Source organism: Canis lupus, chromosome 6, assembly GCF_003254725.2.
Source record: "Canis lupus dingo isolate Sandy chromosome 6, ASM325472v2, whole genome shotgun sequence".
Lineage (NCBI taxonomy): Eukaryota > Metazoa > Chordata > Mammalia > Carnivora > Canidae > Canis > Canis lupus.
The window spans coordinates 31,308,353-31,334,777 of record NC_064248.1 but is presented as its reverse complement, the minus strand read 5'-3'; the positions used below and the strand labels follow the sequence as shown (position 1 = coordinate 31,334,777).

Sequence of the window (26,425 nt, the reverse complement as noted above, 5' to 3'; positions counted from 1 at the left end):
TCCTTTTCTTTTCTTTTTTTTTTTTTTTCAAAGTGAGTCCCTTTGAAGGAAAGTGGTTTTTTTTTTTTTTTAAGACTTTATTTATTTATTCATGGGAGACAGAGAGGCAGAGACACCGGCAGAGGGAGAAGCAGGCTCCATGCAGGGAACCGGATGCGGGACTCGATCCTGAATCCAGGATCACAGCCCCGGCTGAAGGCGGCGCTAAACCGCTGGGCCACCAGGGCTTCCCGAAGGAGAGTGTTAAGTGAAGAATAGCACTAGTAGTAGGTGAATGATCTGTGTTTGGGTAGCCCGTTTGCTTTTACTTAGACTAGAGAGCTGCACTGTCCCATAGAGTAGCCGCTAGCTTCATGAAGCACTTGACATGCACCTAGGGCCGCCAATAGGGTTGCCGAATTCAGTAAACCCAGAGTAAATGGGAGTAAATACAGGACGCCTCCCATTCCCTAAGTGTGGGCTGTGCATGAGGACTTCTTTCCAAAGAGGACCCCGTGGAAAGGTGTAGGGGGGAGGGTAGCTTTCCAGTGGAGAAAACTGACCCCCCACACCTCAGCCAGGTGGCCATGGTGGACATCAGCGGTCATGAGCCCTGTTGAGAGTGTGATCTACCCTTGGCAGGGTGTGGTGAGAATGACTCCTTCCCTCTGCTCTACCCCAGCTCTACCCTCCACCACAAGGAAAACATGAAATAAATCCTAGTTGATGGACATTCGACAAAATCCCTCACCAGTATGCCTCAAAACTGTCAAGCTCATCAAAAACAAGGAAAGTCTGAGAAATTGTCACAGCCAAGGTGAGCTAGTGTCACAGCCACATGTGGTTATTTAAATTGGGGCGGAGCCTAAGAAGACAGGACATCTCAATGCAATGTGGGAACTTGCCACAGAGAAAGGGTGCAGGACAAGAAGAAATCTATAAAGAGCATGAACTTGAGTTAGTAACGTTTTATATATATATATATATATATATTTTTTTAAAGATTTTATTCATTAGAGATACACAGAGAGGCAGAGACACAGGCAGAGGGAGAAGGAGGCTCCATGCAGGGAGCCTGACGTGGGACTCGATCCTGCGTCTCTAGGATCAGGCCCTGGGCTGAAGGTAGTGCTAAACCGCTGAGCCACCCGAGCTGCCCCGTTTTCTTTTTTTTTTTTTAAAGATTTTATTTATTGATGAGAGATACAGAGGCAGAGACACAGGCTGAGGGAGAAGCAAGCTCCCTGCGGGGAGCCCGATGTGGAACTCAATCCCAGGACCCCGGGATCACGACCTGAGCCAAAGGCAGACACTCAACCGCTGAGCCACCCAGGCATCCCCAGTTAATAATGTTTTAACCTGGGTCTATTGTTTGCAACAACAAATATACCATACTAATGTAAGATGTTATCAGTAGGGGGATCTGGGGGTGAGGTAGTTGGAAACTTTATACTTTTTTCACAATTCTTCTGTAGATCTAAAACTGGTCCCTCCTGTGTCCCCCCACCCCCACCAAAGTGGCTTTTATTAAAAAAAAAAAATACAGGCTGCCCAGTTAAATGTGAATTTCAGATAAACTAATGCTCTTTAAGCACATCCCATACATTTGGGATTTAGTTATTCTAAAAAATTATCCATTGTTTGACATTCAAATTTCCCTAGGTGTCCTCCATTTTGTCGGGCAGTCCTACCAAACTGAATTCTCAAGTCTTTATTTTAATGAATTTGAACGTAACCAGCCCTGCGTGGCCAGTGGCGGTGCGGGGGGTGGGTAGGGTACTGGGCAGCACAGGTGTGGGTCATGTGGGTTGCTAGCCCTGAGGTCGGCAGTGAGAAGGCAGGTGAGGCCCTGGAAGCATCTTCTAATTCCAAGGTCCTCTTACTGCGTTCACCTGGTTCCTGTAGACAAGGACCAGTGCTCTGAAGGATGTGCTGGGAGCCAATGGGGCAGTGTTGGGGCTCCAGGAGGCCTAGACAACCCAAGTCTCTGCTCAGTGTGATAGCTGGAAAATATGCTTTGAAACCATTGGTTATGGACCATCGTGCCACATAACAAATTGCCGCCAGCCCAGCAGCTCGTCTGATATGGCATGGTTGGGTTTTCTGCTCAAGGCCTCACTAGATGGAAATGAAAGTGTTAGGCCAGCTGAGCTATTTGTAGGAGGCTCTGGGGAGGATCTGCTTTCAAGCTCATTCGGGTTTTTGGCAGAATCCAGTTCCTTGTGGTTGCAGGACTGCGGTCCCATTCCCTCACTGGCTGCAAGTTGGGGGCTGCTCTTTGCTCCTAGAGACCACCCCCATTCTTTGGCCTTGTATCTCCTTCCATCTTCAAGCCAGAAAGTGTCAAATTCCTCCTGAGCTTCCAATCCCTGATTTCCCCCTCTGACCTCTAAGCTCCAGTTTATAGGTCACATAGGATAAGGCCCGTCTGTCTCAAGGTCAGCTAATTTGGGACTATGACCTCTCCAGATTCCCTTCATAGCAACACCTAGTTTCCCTTCCTACTGTTGGATTGGGTAACTGGGAAACACGTGTATACACCAGGGGTGGGGATCTTGGGATTAGGAAGGCATCTTAGAATTCTGGCCACCACAAGGACCTGCCAACCACAACCACGAAAGGGATAATGTGGGTTCTAAGCCAGACAACAGGGCTTCGAATCCCAGTCCTCCCCGCCCCCCCCCCCCACTCAATGTCTGTGGCTTCTGGGACACCCAACCTCTGAGCCTCTGTTTCCTCACTGGCAAAATGGGAATAAGAGCGATCTTGTTAAACTCCTCACGTTTCTGGCCGATCACGGAGAGGTCTTCTGGTCATTCCCACTCCCCTGCTGCTGGAGCTGCCCTGCCCCGTTGCAAGACCTGCCTTGTCTTTGGAGGCGTGAGAATAGCGTTTTCCCTGCTTTCCCCACATTCTTTGCCTTTCTGGCTTTTGACAAGGCTCTTTAAGAATGAGCTCACTGGCTTGGGCTCTCGATCTCCCCGGTTTGGCAGGCTGGACCAGACTTGGCATGGGGGAGAAATGTCAGTGGGAAAAAATCTGTTAAAAAAAAATGTATGCATGTACTAAAATGCATATCCAATTCCAACATAAACATAACTGCACACGTTGGTGTGTGTTAATGAGCCCAATGTAGGAAATGTTTGGTCGATCTAAGTGAATTTCCATCTGCTCCCTCACTGCATGGCTTACAGAAGATGAGACTTGGTGTTAGCATTCTGCTGGAGGGAGGCCTTTTTCTGTGAGCATCCTGTTTATTCCATGGTCATGGGCCTTTAGAACCAAATTTGCTTGAAAGCCCTTGTGAACATATTAATGGAGAAAGATGGAACAAGGAATCTTGGGTAATGTGAAAGCAAGGGCCAGTTTTGCGCAAGTTCCAACATGGGTGGTTTATAACTAATTGGAAAAACATGACTCTTCTCCATTAACTTAATCCTTTCTGCTGTGCCCAGGACTTAAGTGTTCCCAGAAGGCTTAAGGGGGTGTAATTGGCTCCCAGGGTGGTCACCACAGTTACAAAAGGGGTGAAGAGCTCATGCCTATGCCCAAGGGTCTTTCAGGTACTGCCCACTTGGTCTTTGGGAGCAAGGACCCTGCCAATCACCAGCCTTCTTGGCTAGGGCTCAGGGCTAGGTGTCAGGCAGGGATGGCAGAGAGGAGGAATTTGTTCTGGCTTTAAATTTAGCCTTCAAAATGAGAGGCTCTGGGAGGCAGAGTTTGGGGCCCAGGCAGGAAAAGGAAAGAAGCCACATTGGAGTCCTTTCAGAGCCGAGGAACCCCCTCACCCATTAGTGAGAAGCACAGTGTTGGGTCCTTCCATCCTTGGATAAAGCTATTTTCAGAGACACAGAAGTGGACAGTTCTACTTTCCCTTCCTAGTTGGGGTTCTCTGTTTCCAGGGATGGATGAGCTGGCTGGCCTCTGGCCTGATCAGCGTCCTTCAAGAGAAACCTCTGTCAGCAGAATGAAACTCATGGCCGACACCACCAGTGCCTTTGTCGGGTGCTGTAGGAGCAAAACTGCAGGCCTCCAGACCAGAGGGACCTGGTGGGTCCAGGATCTGGCTTTGCCGGCTGGGCTCAGACCCTGGGCCTCCTCTCTCAGAGCCGTTGGGTGGTTTCAGGATGAAATGTAGCCTGGGGAGCACCCTCCCCCCTCACCACAGAGCGTCTGACCAAGGGGGGTGCAGACCAAGAGGTGATACTGTTATTAGAGTTATAAGAGCCTGTGGTTTACTTTCTCTATCCCCACTTCCTTCCTGAAACCCCAAAAGAGGCTTCTCAGGAAAGGATGGGCCTTTCAGATCTGGGAGCACAGCTGGGAATGGCTGCTCCCAGTTAGGTTAGCCAGCTAGAGCCCAGGGTGACTGGGCTGAGTTGCGAGTTTGATCCACCAGGGCCACTGAGGCACAGCCAGTCTACTACTGAGCTGGGCCAGCCATTATGCAAACACTGCCTTTGTTCAACCATGGAAGCTGTTCCAAATTTGAGAGGGGGAGAAAAGGATTGTGGAGACTTGTCCTGCTCAGGACAGCCTGACTCCCAGTTACCATGAGATGAGACTGGGTCCTGGGCCTCCCAGGAATTTTTAGTACAGATGCATGTGTATAAGAGGCCCTAGCCCTTTGGCACTGGCCACTCTTGTTCCTAATAATTCCACAGTTGTGTGAAACGGACCCACTCTTGTGTCAGTGGGATGCTAATCCTTAAACTAGTCAAGCTGTGTAAGGCTCCTTTAGGAAGTGGCTTCACTAGAGCCAGGGATGAGATTCTCCATTTGGAGGGGCTCTGAGGCTGGCTACCCCCTTGCTTTATGAAAACTTTGACCTGTTCCAGGCACCTGAGAAGCTAGGAATTAGTGGCTCTGGAGCAGAACAAGGTACATAACTTATGGGGCCCAGCATAAAATGAAAAGGCGGGGTCCCTGGATCAAACACTATTATGATTCAAGATGGTGGGACACCTGTGTGGCTCAGCAGTTGAGCATCGGCCTTCGGCTCAGGGCATGATTCCGGGATTGGGTCCTACATCGGGCTCCTTGTGGGGAGCCGGCCTCTCCCTCTGCCTGTGTCTCTGCCTCTCTGTGTGTGTGTGTGTCTCTCATGAATAAATAAAATCTTTAAAAAAAAAATTCAAGATGGTGACAGGGCATGCAGGCAGGTGTAGGGGTGCTGCTGAGCACAGGGCCCTAACTCTGCAATGTGCATGCCTACAAAGCCAGCTCTGATCTGGAGAGCGAGTACAGGGTGGGCAGCTGGTCTGGGCACACAGATGGGTTTGTTCACCCCACCATCTTTCCTGGGCCCACTGAGACTCATGAAACGAGGGGGGCTTTCCCTAGTCTAAGCTGAGAGGCTGGCTGAGTGTGATGTGCAGTAACCAAAAGGTGGGGGCAGGGCTCCAGACAACCTCTTTTCTTTAGGATAGAAGGTCCCTGAGCGTGGACACCTGACCTAATCATCTGTCACAGGGCTCAAAGCAAAACCCAGAAGACCGGACAATGATGCATTAAAATTGCCATTCCCCAGGTCAATGTTTTTCCAAAACCACCTGTGCTTTTGGGCTATACATCTTTTGCTACTTGTGTCAGAGAAAACTGACTGAATTGATGAACTTCAAAAGCAAATCCATCCCTGCCAAGAGATCCTATTACATGTGAGCATGGAAGGATAACCCGAAATGTGATATTTGCTCCTTGTTTTCCTTGCCTTTGGCCCACAGCCCGGGCATTCCTGCAAACGCTTTGCCCACGGCCAACCTTGGCTTCCACTGTTTCTAATGAATTCAGCTGTCATGCTTATTGCTGTTCCCATTAATGGAATGTCTTTCATCCTCAAGCTGCTTTTAAGATTTTTCTCCTTTTCTTTGATTTCCATTAGTTTATGATGTGCCCAGGTGTGCTCGTCTTTGTGTTAATCCTGTTTGGGTTTTACCGAGCTTCTTGGATCTGTGGATTGATATCTTTCATCAACTTTGATTAATTACTGGCTATTATCCTAAGATACTCCTCTGACCTATTCTCTCTCTCTCCTCCTTGTGAGACTCCAGTTGTGCGTATATCAGACAACTTGTCCTGCAGATCTCAGATGTGTGTTTTCTTCCCCCACCCTCTTCCATTTCATTTTTATTTTTTGTTTCTGTGCTTCAGTTTGGATAGCTACCATTGGCCTGTCTTCAACTTCACCGATTCCTGTCTTGGGCTATGTTCAGTCTGTGGTTAAATTCCTCTGATAGATTTTTTCATTTCAGATGTTTGTATTTTTCCATTCTAAAACTTCTATTTGGTTCTTTCATAAAGTTTCCATTTCTCTCTTAAATTTCCATCTCTTTATCCATCGTCTCATTTTACCTCTGAATTCTTTAAACTATTTTCAAGTCTTTGTCTACCTATTCCAGCATCTGGGTCATGTGTGCATCTGTTTTAATTAACTGCATTTTCCTCTTTCACACAGCTAGTAATTCTGGATTATATTGTTGAACACTGTGGGTGACATGTTGTAAAGATTCTGGATTAAATTATCTTCCTCTAAAAACTGTTGAGTTTTGTTCTTGCGGACCGTTAAATTGACTAACTGATCACCTTGAACATATCAAGGCTTGGTTTCAGCTTTAGTATGGGTATATTTCAGGTTCCCTCTTCCCCTCTCCCAAGTAGTAGTATATAACCCTACTCCTAAGGTGTGCTTCACACTCTTAAGGCCTGGATTTTTGGCGGTGTCAACTGAATGCCTCACATGATTAATCAGAATCTTTCCTCCTTGGGTTGGAATTGTATGACCTCTAATATTTCTTTTTATTTATTTATTTATTTTTCTTTTTTTTAAAAAAAGATATTTATTTATTTATTTATTCATGAGAGACACTAGAGACAGAGAGAGGCAGAGACACAGGCAGATGGAGAAGCAGGCTCCGTGCAGGGAGCCCGACGTGGGACTCAATCCCAGGTCCCCAGGATTAGGTCCTGGGCTGAAGGCGGTGCTAAACTGCTGAGCCACCCGGGCTGCAGCACCCGGGCCACCTCTAATATTTCTGTGCAGTTTACTTATCCCCCACCCCTCCCCACACATCCAAGCAGTTTCCCAGTGGACCTCAGAGTCTCATTCTGCACATACAGTCTCATTCTGCAGCTTAGGATTTGGCCAAGGATCTGAGGTGAACCTCTTTGCGCATTGCTGAGGCTCCTTCTATGTGGCTCCTCCTCCTCCTGTGCTTGCCCTGCAAGTCTCAGATGCCTTAGCATCCTTGAACTCTGATCTTTGTTATCTTCAGTTAACAAGACCCACTGCTCTCTGTTCAGGCTATGCAGCCATGCTCAGTGTCCATTCTTTTTCTCCCTTCCAAAGAAGGCATTGGTGAACATGGACTTCATCTCAAGTACTCCTCTTAAAAACTGCAGCTCTGTGCTGTGCTTGCAGGACTCATTGTCCTGCAAATGAGTATCTAATGTATTATGCTTAGTTTCAGAGTTGTGTATGACGAGAGGTAGCAATCCACTGAGGCTGGCTTGCAGATTTTAAAACTTTTTATTAGATCATAAAGTGTGTGTGTGTGTGTGTATGTGTATGTATATTCTATATTTCTGGGGTTTGAGTCTTGCTTAGAAAGGACTTTTCCTACCAAGAGATGGTTAAAAGTTTCTTTGGGTTTTCTCCTAGTACTTTTACAGTTTCATTTTTTATGTTTAAATCTCTGACTCATCCATAATTCATTCTGATGGAAGAAAAAGGTAGAGGGGTCTAAGAGTGTTTTCCCCAGATGCTACCAAGTTGTTTTTTTCTTAAGATTTTATTTATTTTATTCATGAGAGACACAGGCAGAGGGAGAAGCAGGCTCCATGCAGGGAGCCTGACATGGGACTTGATCCTGAGTCTCTGGGATCACGACCTGAGCCAAAGGCAGATGCTTAACTGCTGTGCCACCCAGGCATCCTGCTACTAAGTTGTTCTAATACCAATAACTAAAGAGTACTTCCCTCCACTGATTTGAACTGAAGTCTTTCATTATATGTTAAATTCTTGAATGTATTATGTGTATTTTTGACTTCTGTCCCATTGATATGTTTTATGTATGTTTCTATACACATATTTGTAGGTATGAAATTGTTTTAATTAGTATAGGATCATAATCTGTTTTAGTATCTAATAGTGTTAGTTGTTTATTCTTACTTTCAGAAAGTTCCTGGTTATTGTTGTTGTTTTTAAAAATTTCATGAACTTTAGAATCAGCTCATCTAGTTGAAAAATTATGTGTGGGCGCACACACAGAGACATGTATTTCCCTGTGGGGTATTTTTATTGAGATCATATTTACATGTTAAATTTAAGGAGTTGCTTTTTTAGTGGCTTTATTTTTATACATTGAAAATCACCCATTGTAAGTGTACACTTTGGTAATGTTTAGTGAATTTATAGAGTTGTGCGGCCATGACTACAGTCCAGTTTTAGAACACTGCTGTCACCCCAAGAAGAGCACCTGTGCCCTTTACTGTCACCCCCTGTTCTTACCACCAGCCCCAGGCAGACACTGTCCCACTTTCTGTCTTGGCCAATTTTCCTTTTCTGGACATTTCATGTAAATGCAGCCATACAACCTGTGGTCCTCAGCATCTGGCTTCTTTCACTCATTATGTTTTTGAGATCTTTCTCCCTTGTAGCAGGTACCAGTACTTCCTTTTCACTGCTGAGCAGCCTTCCATAGTATGGACACACCACAGCTTGTCTGTCTGTTCAGCAGTTGGTGGGCACTTGTGCACGAGTCTGTGTGAGCTCATGTCTTCATCTCTCTTAGGTAGCAACCTAGGAGAATTGCTGAACCATATGGAAAATGGGTGTCTAACTTTTTAAGGCCAACCTGTCTTCTTCCAGAGTGACCACATCATCTCACACCTCCACCAGCACGTGTGAGGGCTCCCATTCTGTATCCTCCCCAACACTCAATATTGACAGTTACACCTCTCTAGTGTTGAGTTTTTCTAGATAAGAACATATGCAGTATGGCTTTCTTTACATCTGAAGTCTTTTATATCTTCCAGGGGCTTTAAAAAGATTTCTCCATCTGGATTGTATACATTTTAGCACATTTGCTTCTGGAAGGTGTTTTGTTTTGTTTTTTTGGAGTGGGGGTGTGGTTGTAAATGGGATATTTTCTTTTGTTAACTTTTCCAACTGCTTACTGTTTGTACACAGGAAGGCTAGGTATTTGGGGATGTTACTCCGATATCCCTTAGTGATCTCTTACAGTCTGCTACATTTTTCCATTGCTTCTCTTGGACTCTCCAGAATAAACACAGTTCTTTCTCTTCTTTCTTTCTCCTCAAATTTCTTTTTTTCCCCTTAACTACTTTCATCAGCTAGGATCTTCCAAACAAAATAGTAGTGATAGGGGGCATTCTTTAGTTCCAGAGTCTCATGGAAACTTCCCTTGCTTCCAACCATTACAAATGATGCTGATTTTTTGGCTTGATGGACGTCTGAGTCTGTGATTCTGTCCTGTTAAGAAAGCATCCTCCTTTCTAATATGATAAGAGATTTTGTTATAGGGCAGCTCCAGTGGTGCAGCGGTTTAGTGCCACCTGCAGCCCGGGGTGTGGTCCTGGAGACCCGGGATCGAGTCCCGCATCGGGCTCCTTGCATGGAGCCTGCTTCTCCCTCTGCCTGCCTCTCTCTCTCTCTCTCTGTCTCTCATGAATTAAAAACAAAACAAAAAAAATCTTAAAAAAAGAGATTTTGTTATAATGGTAAATTTTGTCAAATACCTTTCAGCATCTATGAAGAGCATGATTTATCTCCTTTAATACATTAAAGTAAAAGGTGTCCTTGTCCTACAAGGCTGGTTCTGGTGATTTCTCCCTTTAATGATCATGGTGGATTTTATTTGCTTATATTTTATTTGGGATTTTTGCACTGATTTTTATGTAAGCAAAGTTGGTCTGTGGTTTTCCTTTGCTGTAATTGTTGGCTTTCGATATCCTTGTCCCCATATGGAATTTAGAAGTGTTTCTTCCTCCTCTAGCCTTCCCCCAACCCCATCGGTTTATTTATTTATTATTTTTTAAAGATTTTTATTTATTTTTTATTAATGAGAGATGCAGAGAGAAAGAGGCAGAGAGAGAGAAGCAGGCTCCATGCAGGGAGCCTGACACTGGGGTTTCCAGGATCAGGCCCTGGGCTGAAGGCAGACGCTAAACCACTGAGCTACCCAGGTGTCCCTACCCCATGGGTTTAAATGGCATTGGAATTAGCATTCCTAAAGGCTTGGTTGACTTCACCTGGGAAAGAACCCATGCCTGAGGTCTACTCTTCCTCTCAGATCATGACGGCCTGGGGGAAATAGTGGCATCACTAGAACAACCTCAAGTTTCTTCTGGTATAGATATTTTATCTTTTTGGCATGCTGCGGGGGGAAAGTTTTCCTCTACCTTTCAAAGATTCTTCTGACTGGTCTGAGTTAAATTGACGTGAGACAGACTAACAAGAGAAAACTCAATTAATTTTATATATATGGGAATCCCACACACACATGAGAGGTTCAAAGACAAAGGAAAAATGAGGTCTATATGCTGTCCTGAGCTAAGAGATGGGATAGGGGTCTGGGGCTTCAAAGAGGGAAGAGGGCATTCTCAGAGCAATAGGGAGACCGGATGTTTGGTGATAAGATGTTTGCCCTGCCATACAGATGGATCGCTCAGATAAACCTTTATCTATGGTAATAACTCTTATCCTGGGAGAGACCCCACCATTTAGATTGTCTAGACTGTTAAGGGAGGGGCAAAATTCTCTTGAGGTTGCAGGGTTTCAACTGCCTTCAGCTCAAAATAGCCCATGTGCCAAAGTTGCACATTTTGGGGATACTTGTCCTGAGCTTCTTCAGGTTCTTCATACTCCCCTTCGTCCCCCAAAATATGTTTCCTCTAGGTTTTCAAGTTTTCTTGCATAGACTGTGGCCCCAGCAACCCCCTTCTTGTCTTGATTCGCTTAAACCCCCTTCCCCACCACCAAATAAAACAAGTCTTAAAGTGACTTCAGTTTAATACTTTTTCTATTAATTAATTTTTGAGAACTTTTACATTCAGGAAACATTACATTCTTCCAAGTTGTTCTTGGAGGAATAGGCCAAGATATACATCATCTCCCAGAGCGCCTGGGGCAGCAAGAAGTCACCAAAAATTGTCCTTTGCATTCAGCAGTCTAGGGTCAACTAAGGGCTCAGCTCTTCTCCTGAGGGTAGACCTGCTGGTCAGAGTGCTTCACTGTGACCTCACTTCTACCCCTCCCCTGTCTTTTTTTTTTTAAGATTTTATTTATTTATTCATGAGAAACACACAGGCAGAGACACAGGCAGAGGGAAAAGCAGGCTCCCTGTGGGGATCCTGATGCAGGACTTGATCCCAGGACCCCGGGATCATGACTTGGGCTGAAGGCAGATGCTCTACCACTGAGCCACCCAGACGCCCCTTCTTCCCAGTCTTTAAAAAATAACCAAGAACCGAGGTTAGGTAATAAAAGTTCACATGGGTTTCCCCAAGATGTGTGTTGACTGGGTCAGTTTCCTCCTTACTTTACACAATGGTCAAACATAAGCAGTTTTCCCTCGGCCCCTTTTGTTGTAAAACTCAGGCTTCACTCAAACCATCTCATGGAGTGTAGATTGGTTTTAAAAAAATACATTTATACTTGCTCACTATATGTTTTAATTTGCCCATAATCCCCCTGTACATGGCAAGAATGGGACTGATAGAGGTGAAGAGTAGCAAAACATGCTGCTTGAAAATATGCCCCGTAGGGATAAGCATTTGATGCAGAGGCAACTGAGAAGAAGCAGACACAGGAACAGGTCCTTCTGTGCTTTCCCTATTTGCCCAGGAGCAGGACTAAAGGTATCTCCTCCCCTCCCTGCCAGGAAGGGCACAGGGTAATTCCTGGAGACAACTCTAGTCCCTTATGAGCACCAGAGGCATCTGCAGTAACAAGCTCTGCTAAAGACTGGTCCTTAACCACTCTTAGTTCCTCCGTATATTTGCCTTCCCTTCAGTGTTCTGCCTCTAGGAGCTCAAAGTTCTTCTCTGACTTTTCACTAAAAAATGTGTTCTTTTGTTAACACACTCTCTACACACACACACATTTTTTATTTCTCATGTGAGTGCTCCTATGTGCATGTTTGATGAGTATGCTAGTAAACTTCTGTTTTCTTCTTGCCAATCTGTCTCTGGTCAGCACAATTTATAGGGGCCCCAGCCACAGAACCCAAGATGGGTAGAGCAAATGATTTTTTTTTTTCCTCCCCTACAGAAGCTTCCTCCAAGAAATGACTTGCATGTTATTCTCCCTCAAGATGAAAAGCAGTCTCAAGTAGGAAGGGGTTACCTGCCCCCTCCCTCCTCTTCCTCACCTCCCCCCCCCCCCCCCCCCCCCCCCCCCCCCCGTTTCCACCTTCCTCCTCTCCCTCTAGGCTTTTGTCCCTATAAGCACATACCACTCATGGCTACCCCCACCCGTCTGATTTCAGAAACAAAAAATTTCTTAGAGCCTGTGTCTCCTCCCTGTTATTTTTTTCTACTATAGTAAAATGCCTAGAACAAAAATTTACCATTTTTTTGAGTGTCTGATTCAGTGGCATCAGATACATTCAGATGTTGTACAACCCACCTCACTATTTTCCCTGAGACTCTATACTCATTAAACACAGTCTCTGTTCTCTCCTTTCCTTTTAATTTTTAAAAATCTCTGGGACAAATAGCATCATACCAATTATAAAAGGCATCTTTATTTTTTTAAGTTTATTTTTCTTTCTAAATAAAATTTGTTTTAAATAGGCTCCACACTGGCCTTGAACAACCCATGACACTGAGATCAGGACCCGAGCTGAAACCAAGAGTCGGAAGCCTAACCAACGGAACCACCCAGGCGCCCCCAAAAGGAATTTTTAAAAGAAAAAAATCACCTACAGGGTGATCACTCTTCCTTATGAGCTGTTTCCATTTTCCTATGTCCCCTACCAGTTTTTGTCAATATATAGTCCTTCTTAGTGCAGCTTTTTGCAGTCTTCTGCTTTACTTGGAGGAGTATAATCTTTTTTTCTCATGTTAATATATTGCCTCATGTTGGACTTCTTGACAAATGAGTTCGAGATAGTGTATCAAATTAATAGACCACAACTTTAAAAAATCATTTCCCTGTTAGCGGTCTGTGATTTTTCATCATTTTGACTAATGAAGTTATTTTGAAATTCTTGGGAATCATTCCTATTCCCCTCCCTCCCTAGTTTTGGATAAAGTCCCAGGAGTGAGGCTTATTATGTCAAAGAAATGAATGGTTTTAAAAAGATGGAGGAGACCCACTAGCGAGGTATTAACTGAAACTGCCAGTGATGGAATTTGAGGGCTTCAGTTTTGCCCACGGCCTCACCAATTCTGGGTATTATTACTTAAATACCTACTCTGCAGCATAATAAAATCACCGTTATGTTTCATTTAGTTAGTAAAATTACATTTTCTGCCTCATGTTTACTCCTTAGCTGTTATTTCTGCTCTTTTGCTCGTTCTATCCTTTACCAAATGACTCCACAGAGACTGGATTTCTAAAAACTTTATTTGCACCTGCTCTTTATATGCTGTAGACATGCCTGTAGGTATTTTTAATGGAATCACCCCCAGCCACATCCATTTTTCTTTAAATTCTGCGCATGTGCATGCACACCCAGCCACACACCCCAAATTGCAAAGTGTTGGTTTTTGTCATATCTGCCTTGAGAAAGGAGAACTGCACTTCCCCCTTGGGGTCTGGGCGCGTGCCCAGCCTACCGCCCTTTTCCTGGTAAGTGCTTGGCTGGGGACAGAGTGTGGGAGGCAGGTTGTGAACCCTCTTCTATTTTCTGTCTGGACCGGAAATCACAGATCCTTTGAGCAGATCTAAATACTGAGGTCACGTGGTTATAACCCATGGGCGTGTCAGACTCTGAACTGCTCAGCCTACCCCCGCCCCCTTCCCACATTCCAGTAATTTTACTTTACACTGTGAACAGTCTCCTTACTTCCTCTTCCTCCTCGGCTGGTTTCCTTGCAAGCAAGGCCTAGCATAGCACCTCTGATGGTTGGGGGTGCCTTCCTGATCACATGTGACACAGCTCATTGGGGATTTTAATGTGGACTAGGAGAAAATGAATAAGCACTACAGGTATGGATGGGGACAAGGCTAACATGCACTTGACTCTCAGTGTCAATGGTAGACTATATGGCGCCCAGCTCTTGCAAACCTAGGAGGTGGTGACTGATGCTGGAAGCGTTGAGGGTCCAAAGGGCCCAGATCAGTGCCAGCAGACTGCCAGTCTGCTGGTTGGATTACCTTGTGTAAGTCTGCTGGGCTCTCTGAGCCTGCCTCTTCCATCACACGGGGGCATGCATTCCTCACTGGGCTATTCTAAGGTTTGAGAAAAGATCAAACATCTTTCAAAGAGCGGTGTCTGGACTCTGGGATCTTTTGGTTGTAACCCATGACGCTATGGCAAGTGCTCAACAAATCAGAACACCCCTCCTCCTCCCCCTTCCCTCCAGTGTGTGGGAATGTGCTAGATGGGCCCCAGGCATGCCTTCTTCAAGAAACTCTCACACTCTCTAGAGTTCCTTCTTTGAAACTTTATTGAGCATCTGCCGTGTGCTGGGGATTTCTGTGTGGGGAGGCCAGGGCAACTGAATCTGGCATCCGACCTTCTGGTTGCCCCATTCCTCCTGTCTGACACTTTGCTCTGTGCTCTGGAATCTGGACCTTACGACTCTGTGTACAGAGGGCTTGAGGGAGCCTCCTACTGGTGGGCAGATTTCACGGGCACCCAAGCCTCTCCCATCTTTCCAGTGGATGGTTGGTCCCATCAATCCAATGGACGTGTTAAGGGAATCCACCATATATGTATTTTTCAGACAAAATTTCAAAGGATCGGTCTGCCTTCCTAAAGAAAGGCTGTATCCTTGGGGCCTGAGTGCCCCTAGCACGTGTCTGTGGAAACCAGCCCCTCAAAAAGGAGGCCTTCTCAAATGTCCCCCAAACATTCAGTTCCAGGGTCAGCATCTGCCCCAAAGAGGACACTCTCCCACCAGGCTTATGATGAAGAGATTTGGGACCATGAGTCTGCCTCAAGGAGTCTCGTGCCTTAAGGGAGATGCTGCAGAAGGCCAGGGAAGCCAGTCCCACACCGGGAAGACCCCATGGCAGCCCAGGCTCACACAGTGGAGGCCTCAGATGCAGCAGCTGAGCAAGAAAAAATATCTTGGGTAAGAATAGTTGCTGGAATGGAGTTCCCTCTTCTGAGGTGGGCCCAGCGGGCCAGGCTGTCTCCTAAAGAGCAGTGCAGGTGTCGAGGAGGAAGGGAGAGAATCATCCAGACCAGTTGTGAACTTTATTATCCCTAGAAGTATTTTGAAATCCTTGAGTCTAAGCCCTCATTTGCTATAGCAATTGTGATCTCTGAACCTCCTGCCATTTCATGCTGGCGGTTCTGTCCCAGCCAAGAATAAGAATCCAGGTCTTGCTGAGGAGCTGGGATTGATGGGAGAGGAGGAAGGAGTCTGAAATCATTGGCAGTCTGGTGCTGGCTTGGGGAGACTCAAACTGTAAAGAGAAGAGAAGGCTGTGCTGTGTACCCAGAAGACAGGGGCCCTCTGTTTGCAGCTGCAGCAGTGTCCGGCCCAGTGTGGCCCTTATTAAAAGGACCTCTCCCCCTTTGGACAAGAGCAGCAGGTATGGTCAGGTGGTTCCCTACACCTGTCAGCAGAGAACCAAGACATGACACCCCACCCCCACCCCGGAGTTCCCAGCCTAGGGGGAGGGCTGAGCCCCAGCACCAGAGGCTTTGGGAGCATGGGAGATGCACTTAACCCAAAGTGGGTTGTTTAGGGAGTCATGCCTCAGCTGACTCCTGGAGGATAAAGAGAGGGTATCCAGGTCATGAAAGCAGCAGGGACATTTGGATGGATCTAGAATATTTGGTGACCTCTGGGTGGTTTCCCTCCACTTTCAGAGCAATCCAGCCTCCTCTGCCCCTCCGGAATCCCTGGCTCACGCTGGAGTGTGGATCTCTGCACCCACCCTAGGCAAGCCATCATTGGTAGGTGAGTTTTTAAAGTTTTTCTTTCAGATCTCTTCTACTTCGTGTTTTTTTTTTTTTTTTTTTTTTTTTTTTTACTGGTCTAAGTGGGGATGGGGTTGTGAATAGAGTGTGCAGTAGAAGCAGAGACACTGTATCTTTTTATCTGGCTGCTGACCTCAGAGGGCTTCTGACGTGTCACCACCCAACTGTGGTGTTAAAGGCTAGATACCAAACCCCTAAGGGAGGTCCCACCTATCCGTCCTTTGTTATTTTTGAAAATAAAATTGGAACATTAAAGAATTCTATTCAGTGCCTTTTCTGTCCTCCGCAGAGAGATTCCACTTGTGGTTCTTTTCCAGATAGGCTCTACTTCCAAGCTGCCAGTCAAAGTTTACAGTCCGTGTCAGATAAACCCAGTCGTGAATGAATTCCTGCGTGTTTGTGTCTGTCTGTGCTGGTTCTTACCCTGAGAATTCTGTCTCTGTGCTCATTTTGTATAGTTACATTGCTTATAAGTACAGTGTTTATTGTCATATCACCACGTCTAGCATGGAGTTGGTGCTCCACAGACATTCTTTAGTTTAAAAAATGTTAATTGCTGTGGATAAGGGCACAGGGCACTGTTAGTATGTTCACAGTGTTGTACAGCCATCACCACCATCCACCTCCAGAACTTTTTTTTTTCATCTTGCAAAACTGAAACTCTGTCCCAGTTATGCAACAACCCCCTTTACCCACATCCCCCCTTCCACCAGCCATGGAGACTTTGTCTCCGTGATTTTGACCCCTCTAGCTGCCTCCTGCAAGTGGAATCATACCACATCGGTCTCTTTGTGACTGGCTTCTTTCATTTAGCATAATATGCTTAGCGTCATATGTGGCAAGTGTCAGAATGTCTTTCCTTTTTAAGCATAATGTTGCATCATAGGTATCACATATTTGCTTATCCATTCATGGGCATTTGGATCGCTTATACCTTTTAGCTATTGTGAAATAGCGCTGCTACGAATGGGGAGGTGCAAATATCTGGGTCTGTACTTTCAATTCCTTTGGGTATATACACAGAAGTGGAATTGCTGGATGATATGGTCCTATGTTTAATTTTTTGAGGGACCATCATAATGTTTTTCATAGTGGCTATGTCATTTTCCTTTTTTTTTTATTTCTACCAAGAGTGCACAAGAGTCCAATTTCTCCACATCCTTGCTAACATTTATTTCCTAATTTTTTTAATAGTAAACATCCTAATGGATATGAGGTGATATGTCATTGTGGTTTTGATTCACATTTCCCTGACGATGAATGATATTGAGCATCTTCTCCTATGCTTGTCAGCTGTCTGGATGTCGTCTTTGGAGAAATGTCTCTTTGGGTCTTTCGACCATTTTTTCTAACGGTTTTAGATTTATTTTTAGTAATCTCTACCCCCTGCCCCCAATTGGGGCTCAAACTCATGACCCTGAGATCAAGAGTCCCATGTTCCTCTGACTGAGCCAGCCAGGTGCCCCTCTTTTGACCATTTCTTAATGAAGTTGTTTTGCTGATAGTAAGTTTGCAGTTCTTCTTTATATATTTGGGATATTTACCCCTTATCAGATAAAATTTGCAAATATTTTCTCCCATTTCACAGGTTGCCTTTAATACTCCGTTGATTGTGTCATCTTGTGCACAGAAGTTTTTAATTCTGATGAAGTCCAAATTGTCTTCTTTAGTTGCCTATGCCTTTGGTGCCCTATCCAAGGACTCTGCCAAACCTAGTGTTGTGAAGCTTTCCCCCTGTTTTAAGGGTTTTATAGTTTGTTTTTATATTTAGGCATTTGATGCATTTGAGCAAGTATTTGTATGTGATGTAAAGTAAGGGTCCAACTTCATCCTTTTGGGTATAGATACCTGTTCCCTGCACCCCACCCCACCTCCCCACTATTTGATGGAAAATATTGTGCTTTGTCCATTAAATGGTCTTGACACTCTTGTCAAAAATCACGAGGTTTTACTTCTGGGCTCTCTATTCTATTCCACTGGTCTGTATATATATCTTTGTGGCAGCACCATACTGTTTTTATTACTGTAGCTTTGTTATGAGTTTGAAACCAGGAAGTATAAGACCTCTAACTTTCTTTTTCAAGATTGCTTTGGCTATCATATTCCATACGATTTTTTTTTTTTAATTCTGTAAAAGACTATTGGGATTTTGATGGGCAGGGCTTCTTTAAATCCCTAGATCACTGAGTAGTATTGACACCTTAATGATGTTAAGTATTCCAATCCATTAACATGGGATATTTTTTCCATTTATTTGTATCTTCTTTAATTTTCAGTGATGTTTTATAATTTTCAGTGTATAAGTCTTTCAGCCCCTTGGTTAAGTTTATTCTCAAGTATTTTATTAATTTTAATACTATGGAAAATGGAATTATTTTCTTAACTTCCTTTTGTTTTAGTGTATAGAAGTGCAACCAATTTTTGTGTTGATTTTGTATTCTGCAACTTGGCCAAATTTATTAGTTCTAATACAGTGTAATCTCTAGGGATTTCTGCAGGCACATAGGAGATTATATATATATTTATAAAATATATATACATACTTATATGTGCATATATATATATGATCATTTTTGTCTGAGAACATACATAACATCTTCCTTTCCAAATGGGATGCCTTTTTTTTTTCTTGCCTAATTGCTGTGGCTAGCATTCCTAATACTATATTAAAGAGAAGAAACCAATATAAACATCCTGTTCTTATCCCTGATCTCAGAGTAAAAGCTTTCAGTCTTTTGCCATCAGATATGTTCTCTCTGGGCTTGTCATGTAAGAATTTTATTAGTTGAAGTTTCCTTCTAGTCTCCGTTCGTGGAGTGTTTTTATCATGAAAGGGTATCAAATTTTTGTTCAAATGTTTTTTTCTTTTTTTGCATCAACATAGGCAAGCATGTAGTTTTTGTCCTTCATTCTGTTAATGTGGTATATTCTATCAAATAATTTTTCTATCTTGACCGATCCTTGCGTTTCAGGAATAAATCCCACTTGGTTGTGGTGTATAGTCCTAATACACTCTTGAATTCTCTTTGCTAGTTTTTCTTTCTTCTTTCTTTCTTTCTTTCTTTCTTTCTTTCTTTCTTTCTTTCTTTCTTTCTTTCTTCTTCCTTCCTTCCTTCCTTCCTTCCTTCCTTCCTTCCTTCCTTCCTTCCTCTCTCTCTCTCTCTCTCTCTCTCTCTCTCTCTCTCTCTTTCTTTCTTTCTTTCTTTCTTTCTTTCTTTCTTTCTTTCTTTCTTCTTTCTTTCCCTTCCTTCCTTCCTTCCTTCCTTCCTTCCTTCCTTCCTTCCTTCCTTCCTTCCTTCCTCTCTCTCTTTCTTTCTTTCTTTCTTTCTTTCTTTCTTCTTTCTTCTTTTCTGTTCTCTTAGGATTTTGTATCTATATTCATCAGGAATATTGGTCTGTAGTTTCTGTTTCTTGAAGTGTCTTTATCTGGCTTTGGTATAGAGGGAATGGTAGCCTCATATAGTGGATTTAGACATGTTCCCTCTTCAAGCTTTTGTAAGAGTTTGAGGAGGATTGCTTTTAATTTCTTTAAATGCTTTGTAGAATTCATTAGCGAAGCCATCTGGTCCTAGGATTTTTTTTTCCTTTATGAGGAGGTTTTTAGTTATTATTTCAATCTTCTTGCTAGTTATGGGTCTGTTCAGATTTCTATTCTTTCATGATTCAGTCCTGGCAAGTTTATGTTTCTAGGAATTTATCCATTTCATTTAGGTTGTTCAATTTGTCATACAATTGTTCGTAGTACTCCTAAAATCCTTTTTATTTTTGTCAAAATTGGCTGCAATGTCCTCCATTTCTGATTTTAATGAATACTTTTTTTTAAATTAGCCAATCTAGTTAAAGTTTTGTCAGTTTTTATTGATCTTTTAAAAATTTTGCTGACTTTTCTTTATTCTTTATTTCATTTATCTCTGAATCTTTATGATTTCCTTCTGCTAGTTGTGGGTTCAGCTTGGTTTTTTTGTTTTTTTGGGGGTGGTGTTCCTTAAGGCATAAAGGTAGGTTGTTGATTTGAGATATTTTTTTCATGTAAGTATTTACAGGAAAAGAACGTAAATTTCCTTCCTGGCATTGCTTTCTCTAAATCCCAAGGTTTTGGCATGTTGTTTAATTTTGAATAATTTTTTATTTTTCCAATTTTCCACCTATTATTGATTTCTGGTTGCATGTTTCTAGGAATTTCTTTCCATTGTGATTGGAAAAGATAGTTGGTATGATCTTAGCTTCCAAAATTTATTGACTTATTTTGTGGTGGGGTGCCTGGGTGGCTCAGTTGGTTAAGCATCTGCCTTCAGCTTAACTGAAGGTCATGATCTCAGGGTATATCTCCTGCTGTTGTTGGGTGGAGTGTTGTGTGTATGTTAGGTACAATTGATTTGTAGTGTTGCTCAAATTCTCTTTTCCTTTAGTGATCTTCTGTCTGGTTATTCTATCCATGGTTAAAAGTGGGTGGGTCATGAAGGGTTTAAGGTCTCAATATAGAACATCTTTTTCTCCCTTCAATTCTGTCCCTGTTTGTTTCAGATATTTAGAAGCTCTGACATCTGGTGCACATATGCTTACAATTGTTAGATCTTGGTGAATTGACCCTTTTATCATTATGTAATGTCCTTTACCTTGTAAAATTTTTTTTCTTAAATTCTATTTGTCTGATATCAACATAACCACCCCTGCTCTCTTTGGTTATTATTTGTATAGAAGATCTTTTTCCATACTTTGGCTTTCGACCTATGTGTGTCCTCAGATCTAAGTGAGTCTCTTGGGTGCCTGGGTGGCTCAGGTCATGATCCTGGGGTCCTGGGATTGAGCCCCTTATCAGGCTCCTTGCTCAAGCAGGGAGTCTGCTTCTCCCTCTCCATCTGCTGCTCCCCCTGCTTGTGTTCTCTCTCTCTGTCAAATAAATAGAAAAAAATCTTAAAAAAAATAATTACAGATTTATAGAAAGTTCAAGGATAGCAAGTATAGAGGGTTCCTGTGTATCTTTTATTCAGTATTTTTAATGGTCACATCTTCCATAATTATTAGTACAATATCAAAACCCTAAAATTGACGTTGGTAGAATGCATGTATATAATTCTGACATTTCATCACAGGTGTAGATTCATGTTACTACCACCACCACAAACATCTCCCTTGTGCTACCTCTTGGTGGCAGCCACAAGCATCCAGCAGATGCTAATTTATTCTCCATCTTTATAACTGGTCATTTTGAGAAAGTTATATAAATAAAATCTTCTATGACCTTCTGAGTTTGGCTTTCTTTTTTTTCTTTTTAACCCCTCAGCATAATGCTTTTGAGATTCATCCAAGTTGTTGCCTGTAGAAATAGTGTGTTCCTTTTTTATTTTTTTATTTTTTATTTTTTTTAATTTTATTTTTTAATTTATTTATGATAGGCACACAGTGAGAGAGAGAGAGAGGCAGAGACACAGGCAGAGGGAGAAGCAGGCTCCATGCACCGGGAGCCCGATGTGGGATTCGATCCCGGGTCTCCGGGATTGCGCCCTGGGCCAAAGGCAGGCGCCAAACCGCTGCGCCACCCAGGGATCCCATGTGTTCCTTTTTTAATGCTAAGTAGGATCCCAGGGTATAGGCACATAACAAAATTTAATTGTGCACCAAAGGTAGGCTCTTTTGGTTGTTTCAAGTTCTGGGCTATTATAAATAACAGTGCTATGAATAACTATGTACAGGCTTTTGCATGAAACATGTGTTTTAATTTGTCTGGGATAAATGTCTAGGAACACAATTGCCAGATCATATGTTAAGTGTATACTTAGCTTTTTTTCCAGACTGACTGTACCATTTTACATTTTCCCACCAGAATACATGCTCCACAATTTTGCCAGTATTTGGTGTCATGGTTATTTTTTAAATTATTCTGATAGATTTGTGGTGTTCTCGTTTCTCTAATGGCTAATACTGTTGAACATTTTTTTGTGTGTGCCACTCATATGTTCCTTTAAGTGAAATGTCTCTTTTTTCCCATTTTCCATTTAGATTGTTTTTTTTTTTAACTGTTAAGTTTTAGTTTATATATCCTAGATAGGAGTCCTTTGTCAGATATGTGGTTTATAAGTATTTCCTTTGTCTTTCCATTCTCTTAACAAGGTCTTTCACAGAACAAAAAAATTCTAATCTTGATGAAATCTATTTTTTGGTGTGCTTCACTAACTTCACTAAGCTTTGCCTGATGTCTTTTAGAAGTACATTTTAGCCTATAGATTCAGTTGATTGGATGGCTATGAGATTCTTTAGGTTAAATATTCTTAGAACCATCTGAACAGATCATATTTAACCTCTGAAATTTATCAGTAACATTTTCAGATAGCTTTTTGAAATCTCTACTAGATCTGTAGTTTTGACTTCTTGTTCATTTCTTCCTATTTCATTAATTTCTCTTTAATTTCTCCCTTCTGCTTCCCCTGGTTTCACACTGAGGACCAGCCAACACTTTCTGTCATGAATTGAATAGTAAACACACTAGGCTTTGCAGCCAGATCTGCAGTTGCTGTTGCAAAAATACTCTGCTGTTGGAGCACAAAAGCAGCCACAGATGGCGTGTAACTAAATGTGTGTGGCTCTGTTCCTTTAGTGTGTGTCCATCAGTAGGAAAGCTATTTTCAGATCGCTTGGTGCTAAAAATTTGTTTCATCTTTAACCTTAAATCATAGTTGAGCTGGGCATAAAATTTACTGTCTTCCCTCCTTGCTGGTGGGAGAAGAGTTGTCTGTCTTTGAAAGATCACTTATTTTCCACCCTGATATGTCTTAATAAAGGTTTATTGACAGTATTTAGGATACCTTGTGCTTCTGGAACCTGAGGAGTTCCTCTTTATTTTCTCATTCTGAAATTTCTATGAGACTCTTATGTCTTCCAGTTAGTGAATTTTTTCTTGTGTTGATTCTGTTTTAAAATATTTATTTTCAGAGAGAGAGCTCGAGTGGAGGTGAGAGGGAGAAAACCTTAAGCAGACTCCCTGGGATCATGACCTGAGCTGAAATCGAGAGTTGGACACTTACAGATTGGGGGCATCTGGGTGATTTAGTGGGTTAAGTTTTAAATTTCAGTGACTATGTATATTTAATCTCAAATTCTAGCCTCTGAAGGTCTTACCAGATGGGAAAGAGTCTTTCTTTGACTAGGCTCTACTCGGGCTCCGTGGAAATCTGTGAGGCCCTGGCTTTCGGGGGCTCCATCTCTCCATTAGCCAGGTTTAGCAGGAATGATGTTAGGTCAGTTGAGCCAGAATAACTGGTCACCTTGCCATCCAACAGGGTTCCTCTGCTCAGTCTGGCCTGCCTCCAACTAGATCCCTGGCAGTTCCATTTAGCCAGGACTCCATCATCTGTGATGGTTCCTCTTAGCAACCTTCCATCCACAGACCACCACCCTGTTCCTTGGCTCTCAGTCTGCACTTTTCCCTGTTGTATTCAGAGTTGAGCCCGATCCCACAGCCAAACCACAGTGGTCCCTATACCACTATAGGAACCCTGTGCATACAGCCTGCCTTACCATTCTTCTACAAGTGTCATGTACAAATAATTGTTCCTTTAACAAGGAGTCCTACCCCGGGAGCCCCGGAAGAGCAGGTTGTAAATTTTTGGGAGGTGAGTTTATGGTTGCCTGAGCTATTGTCTCCTGTGTCAGATGACTCCAGGGTCACTAGACTTGGCTTGGACAGTGGGGAGTCTTCAGGCTTCTTTTTCTCTCAATAAGTACTCCTTTGCACATAACTTTGTTTTGACTCTTAGCTCCTGCCAGGCGGACAGATACTCCATTGTCCTACAATGAGCTAAGAGAAAGGAACTAGTTTTCCCTTTGGGAGGGAAAGCACGGGTCAGCTGGATTGACGGCTGGGGCAGCTTACCACACTGTGGAGGAGGGTCCAGGGGCACGAAGCCCCGGGCACACAAGTGGATGTAAGTGGCTGCCAGGTTACAGGCAGAGTGGAGCTCCTGGGTGCCACAGGTGTCCTGGTTGCACAGGCCAAGGAAGGGTGTGGGGTCCACCTGCAATCCAGCATCCACAGTCATGGTTCTGGCCCACTGTACCATTGGGGGTAGCACAGAGGAGGAGGGCCAGAGGCAAGGTGGGGGAAACTTTTGGTCCTTTGGTCTACCTGTTGCATGGCCTCTGTTGGGTTCCAGCCCCAGCCTCACACTCACCACTCTGAAGCAGTTCCCCAGGCAGGAATGAGGGTCCTGGAAGAAGGCCCAGCAGGTGAGGCTCTGGGCTGGGCACTCCTGAGGTTTCTCCATGGCCCTGCAGTCACCACCTACCTAGTGAGACAAATCTAAGATTCAGGCCTTCACCTGGACCTCTTTCATCTTGGGCAGCTAGAGCAGGTGCATCAGCCTCTGGAGGGGATGTCCACCCCCTGGGCCTGAGAAGTTGGCTCCAGAGTATGTATGCCCTGAGCCAGTCTCTGCACCCAGCTACCACTCCCTGGTGATGCACAAACCCTAAGAGAGGAAGGGCTGGCAAACCAGCTCACCTGCCAGGCAAGGGTGAGCTCCTCCAGGCTCTGGGCCACTTTGCCATCTGGCAGCATCCACTCATTGGCTGCCTCATTGTCATTGGTACCTAGAAGGCCAGCAGACACACCTGTGGGGAAAAGGGCTGTGTGAGAGCCAGGGGTGATGAACCCTCCGTGCCTATTCCTGTGCCACCATCTGGGCTCTAACCCTTCATTAGAGGGAGAAGAGAAAGGGGAAAGGAAGGGCAGAAAGCATTTGTGCCCCTCCCTGGGCCCTCCCACTGACTGCAAGCCCCAGCCTTGAGTGGCCTGGGCCGGTGGGAGAGTTGTTCATTAACCTCAGTCAGGTCATCCACTCTGGGAACAACAGGGGGATGAGAGGAGGAGGAGACTGTGGTATTACAGCAGGAGAAACAAGGCCAATGGGCACAGAGCAGTATCTGCCCATCTGCCTTTAGGAACTGTTGCAGCACTGGCATTATCTAGCAGGGAGAGATGGCCTCTGACCATCTAGCTATTTTGAGCCCTTTGGACTCTGCTTCTTTATGCTGGCTCAGGTTGCAAGCCCCAAGGAGCAGCAGCAGCCTGAGGGAGTCCCTGGAAATCCCGCCCCCAGCCTCTTGAGGACCCCGAGAGTGCCATTCATTGGGAATCTTCTGGCCTCAACCCTGGAAGCTGGCTGTGGTCTCAGCAAAGCCAACTCCACTGGCTCGGAGGCTGCCAACTGGGCCCAGACCCACCATGGAGCCAGAGGCCCAGAGTCAGGCTGCAGAGGCCCGTTCGCACATCATAGGTGACTGAGATGCCGTCCTCACTGGTCAGTTCGATCTTGGGAATGTCCCCCCTTGTCTTAGCAGGTGGCAGATCCAGGTGCGGACAGATCTCCGTAGGCAGGGAGGAGTCGTACAGCTTGTAGGTCTGTGGGTCAGACATGGGCTGAGCAGGACAAGGGGTGGGCAACATGGCACACCAGGTGGAAAGGGCCTGGGGCCCAGAACATGGGTGTGTGGATGTGACAGGAGGCAGGAAAGCAGCCTCCCCTCTCGCATGCTCACCTTTAGGCTTGGGTAGAGGACCAGGGTCGTGTGGTTCAGCTCCACGGACAGGGATGTGAGTCCTGAAGGGGCCCGGTTCAGCGTCAGCGAGAACGTGTTGTGGGCGAAGTCCTTGGCCAGCAGCAGACTGCCACAGTGGCCACGAAGACTCCACACCTGGCCATCGAAGGTTACCACATGCCTGTCCCCGGCCACCACAGCATGGTCTGGGAAGAAGAAATCCCTAAGGCAAGTGAGATGGGTCCCTCTGCCCAGGGGGGCTCTAGGGTGTCCTCTTGGGCAGCCCACATGCAGGAGGTCTACCCCCAGCTCTTCTCCCCTCAGCACCCAGAAGTAAGCTGTCTACAGCCAAGTCGACAATACACAGAAACAAAAGGCTGATACACGTGTGAATCTTGAAAAGGTTCTGTTGGGTGAAAAGCCATCACAAAAAGTCACGTGTTACATGATCCCATTTGTACGAACTGTCCAGAGTAGGCAAATCCACAGAGCCAGGAAGTAGACTGGTGGGAGCTGAGGACTGAGGATGACAGCTAAGGGGCAAAGGTCAGCTTCTGAGGTAATGAAAATGCTCTAAAATTGACTCTGGTGATGGAATGTGCACCTCTCTGAATATTTTCAGAGCCACTGAATTATATGCTTAAAATAAATGGTGTGGTATGTGAATTATGTGTCCAGGAAGCTATTGAAAAATAATCACTGTGGAAAAAAAATGCACAAAACTATGGCCCAGGGCTGCATCCAACACAAGGAAGGTACCATGGGGGCCTGGCTCTGCCCTCTTCAAGGTG

General features: G+C 44.5%; 1 protein-coding gene and 1 long non-coding RNA gene across 3 annotated transcripts in view; one reads left to right on the top strand and one right to left on the bottom strand.

Moving 5' to 3' along the window:
- Positions 1-76: 76 nt before the first annotated feature.
- Positions 77-26,300, top strand: LOC125755283 (uncharacterized). Of its 2 annotated transcripts, none has more exons than XR_007411271.1 (4): positions 77-796; positions 15,026-15,243; positions 15,990-16,080; positions 25,641-26,300. It is a non-coding gene; the product is annotated as an uncharacterized LOC125755283 (long non-coding RNA). The 2 variants fall into 2 exon arrangements; XR_007411272.1 differs by lacking the exon at positions 77-796 and adding an exon at positions 13,739-14,152.
- Positions 15,221-26,425, bottom strand: part of LOC112679053 (uncharacterized) — a 142,842-nt gene continuing 131,637 nt past the window's right edge. The window contains exons 62-67 of the mRNA XM_035718183.2: positions 25,635-25,840; positions 25,320-25,497; positions 24,598-24,707; positions 24,269-24,382; positions 23,971-24,112; positions 15,221-15,580 (exon numbers count right to left, since the gene is read on the bottom strand). Of these exons, the coding sequence (XP_035574076.2) occupies positions 15,576-15,580; positions 23,971-24,112; positions 24,269-24,382; positions 24,598-24,707; positions 25,320-25,497; positions 25,635-25,840 (755 nt within the window). The 3' untranslated portion in view covers positions 15,221-15,575. The remainder of the gene's footprint in view (positions 15,581-23,970; positions 24,113-24,268; positions 24,383-24,597; positions 24,708-25,319; positions 25,498-25,634; positions 25,841-26,425) is intronic.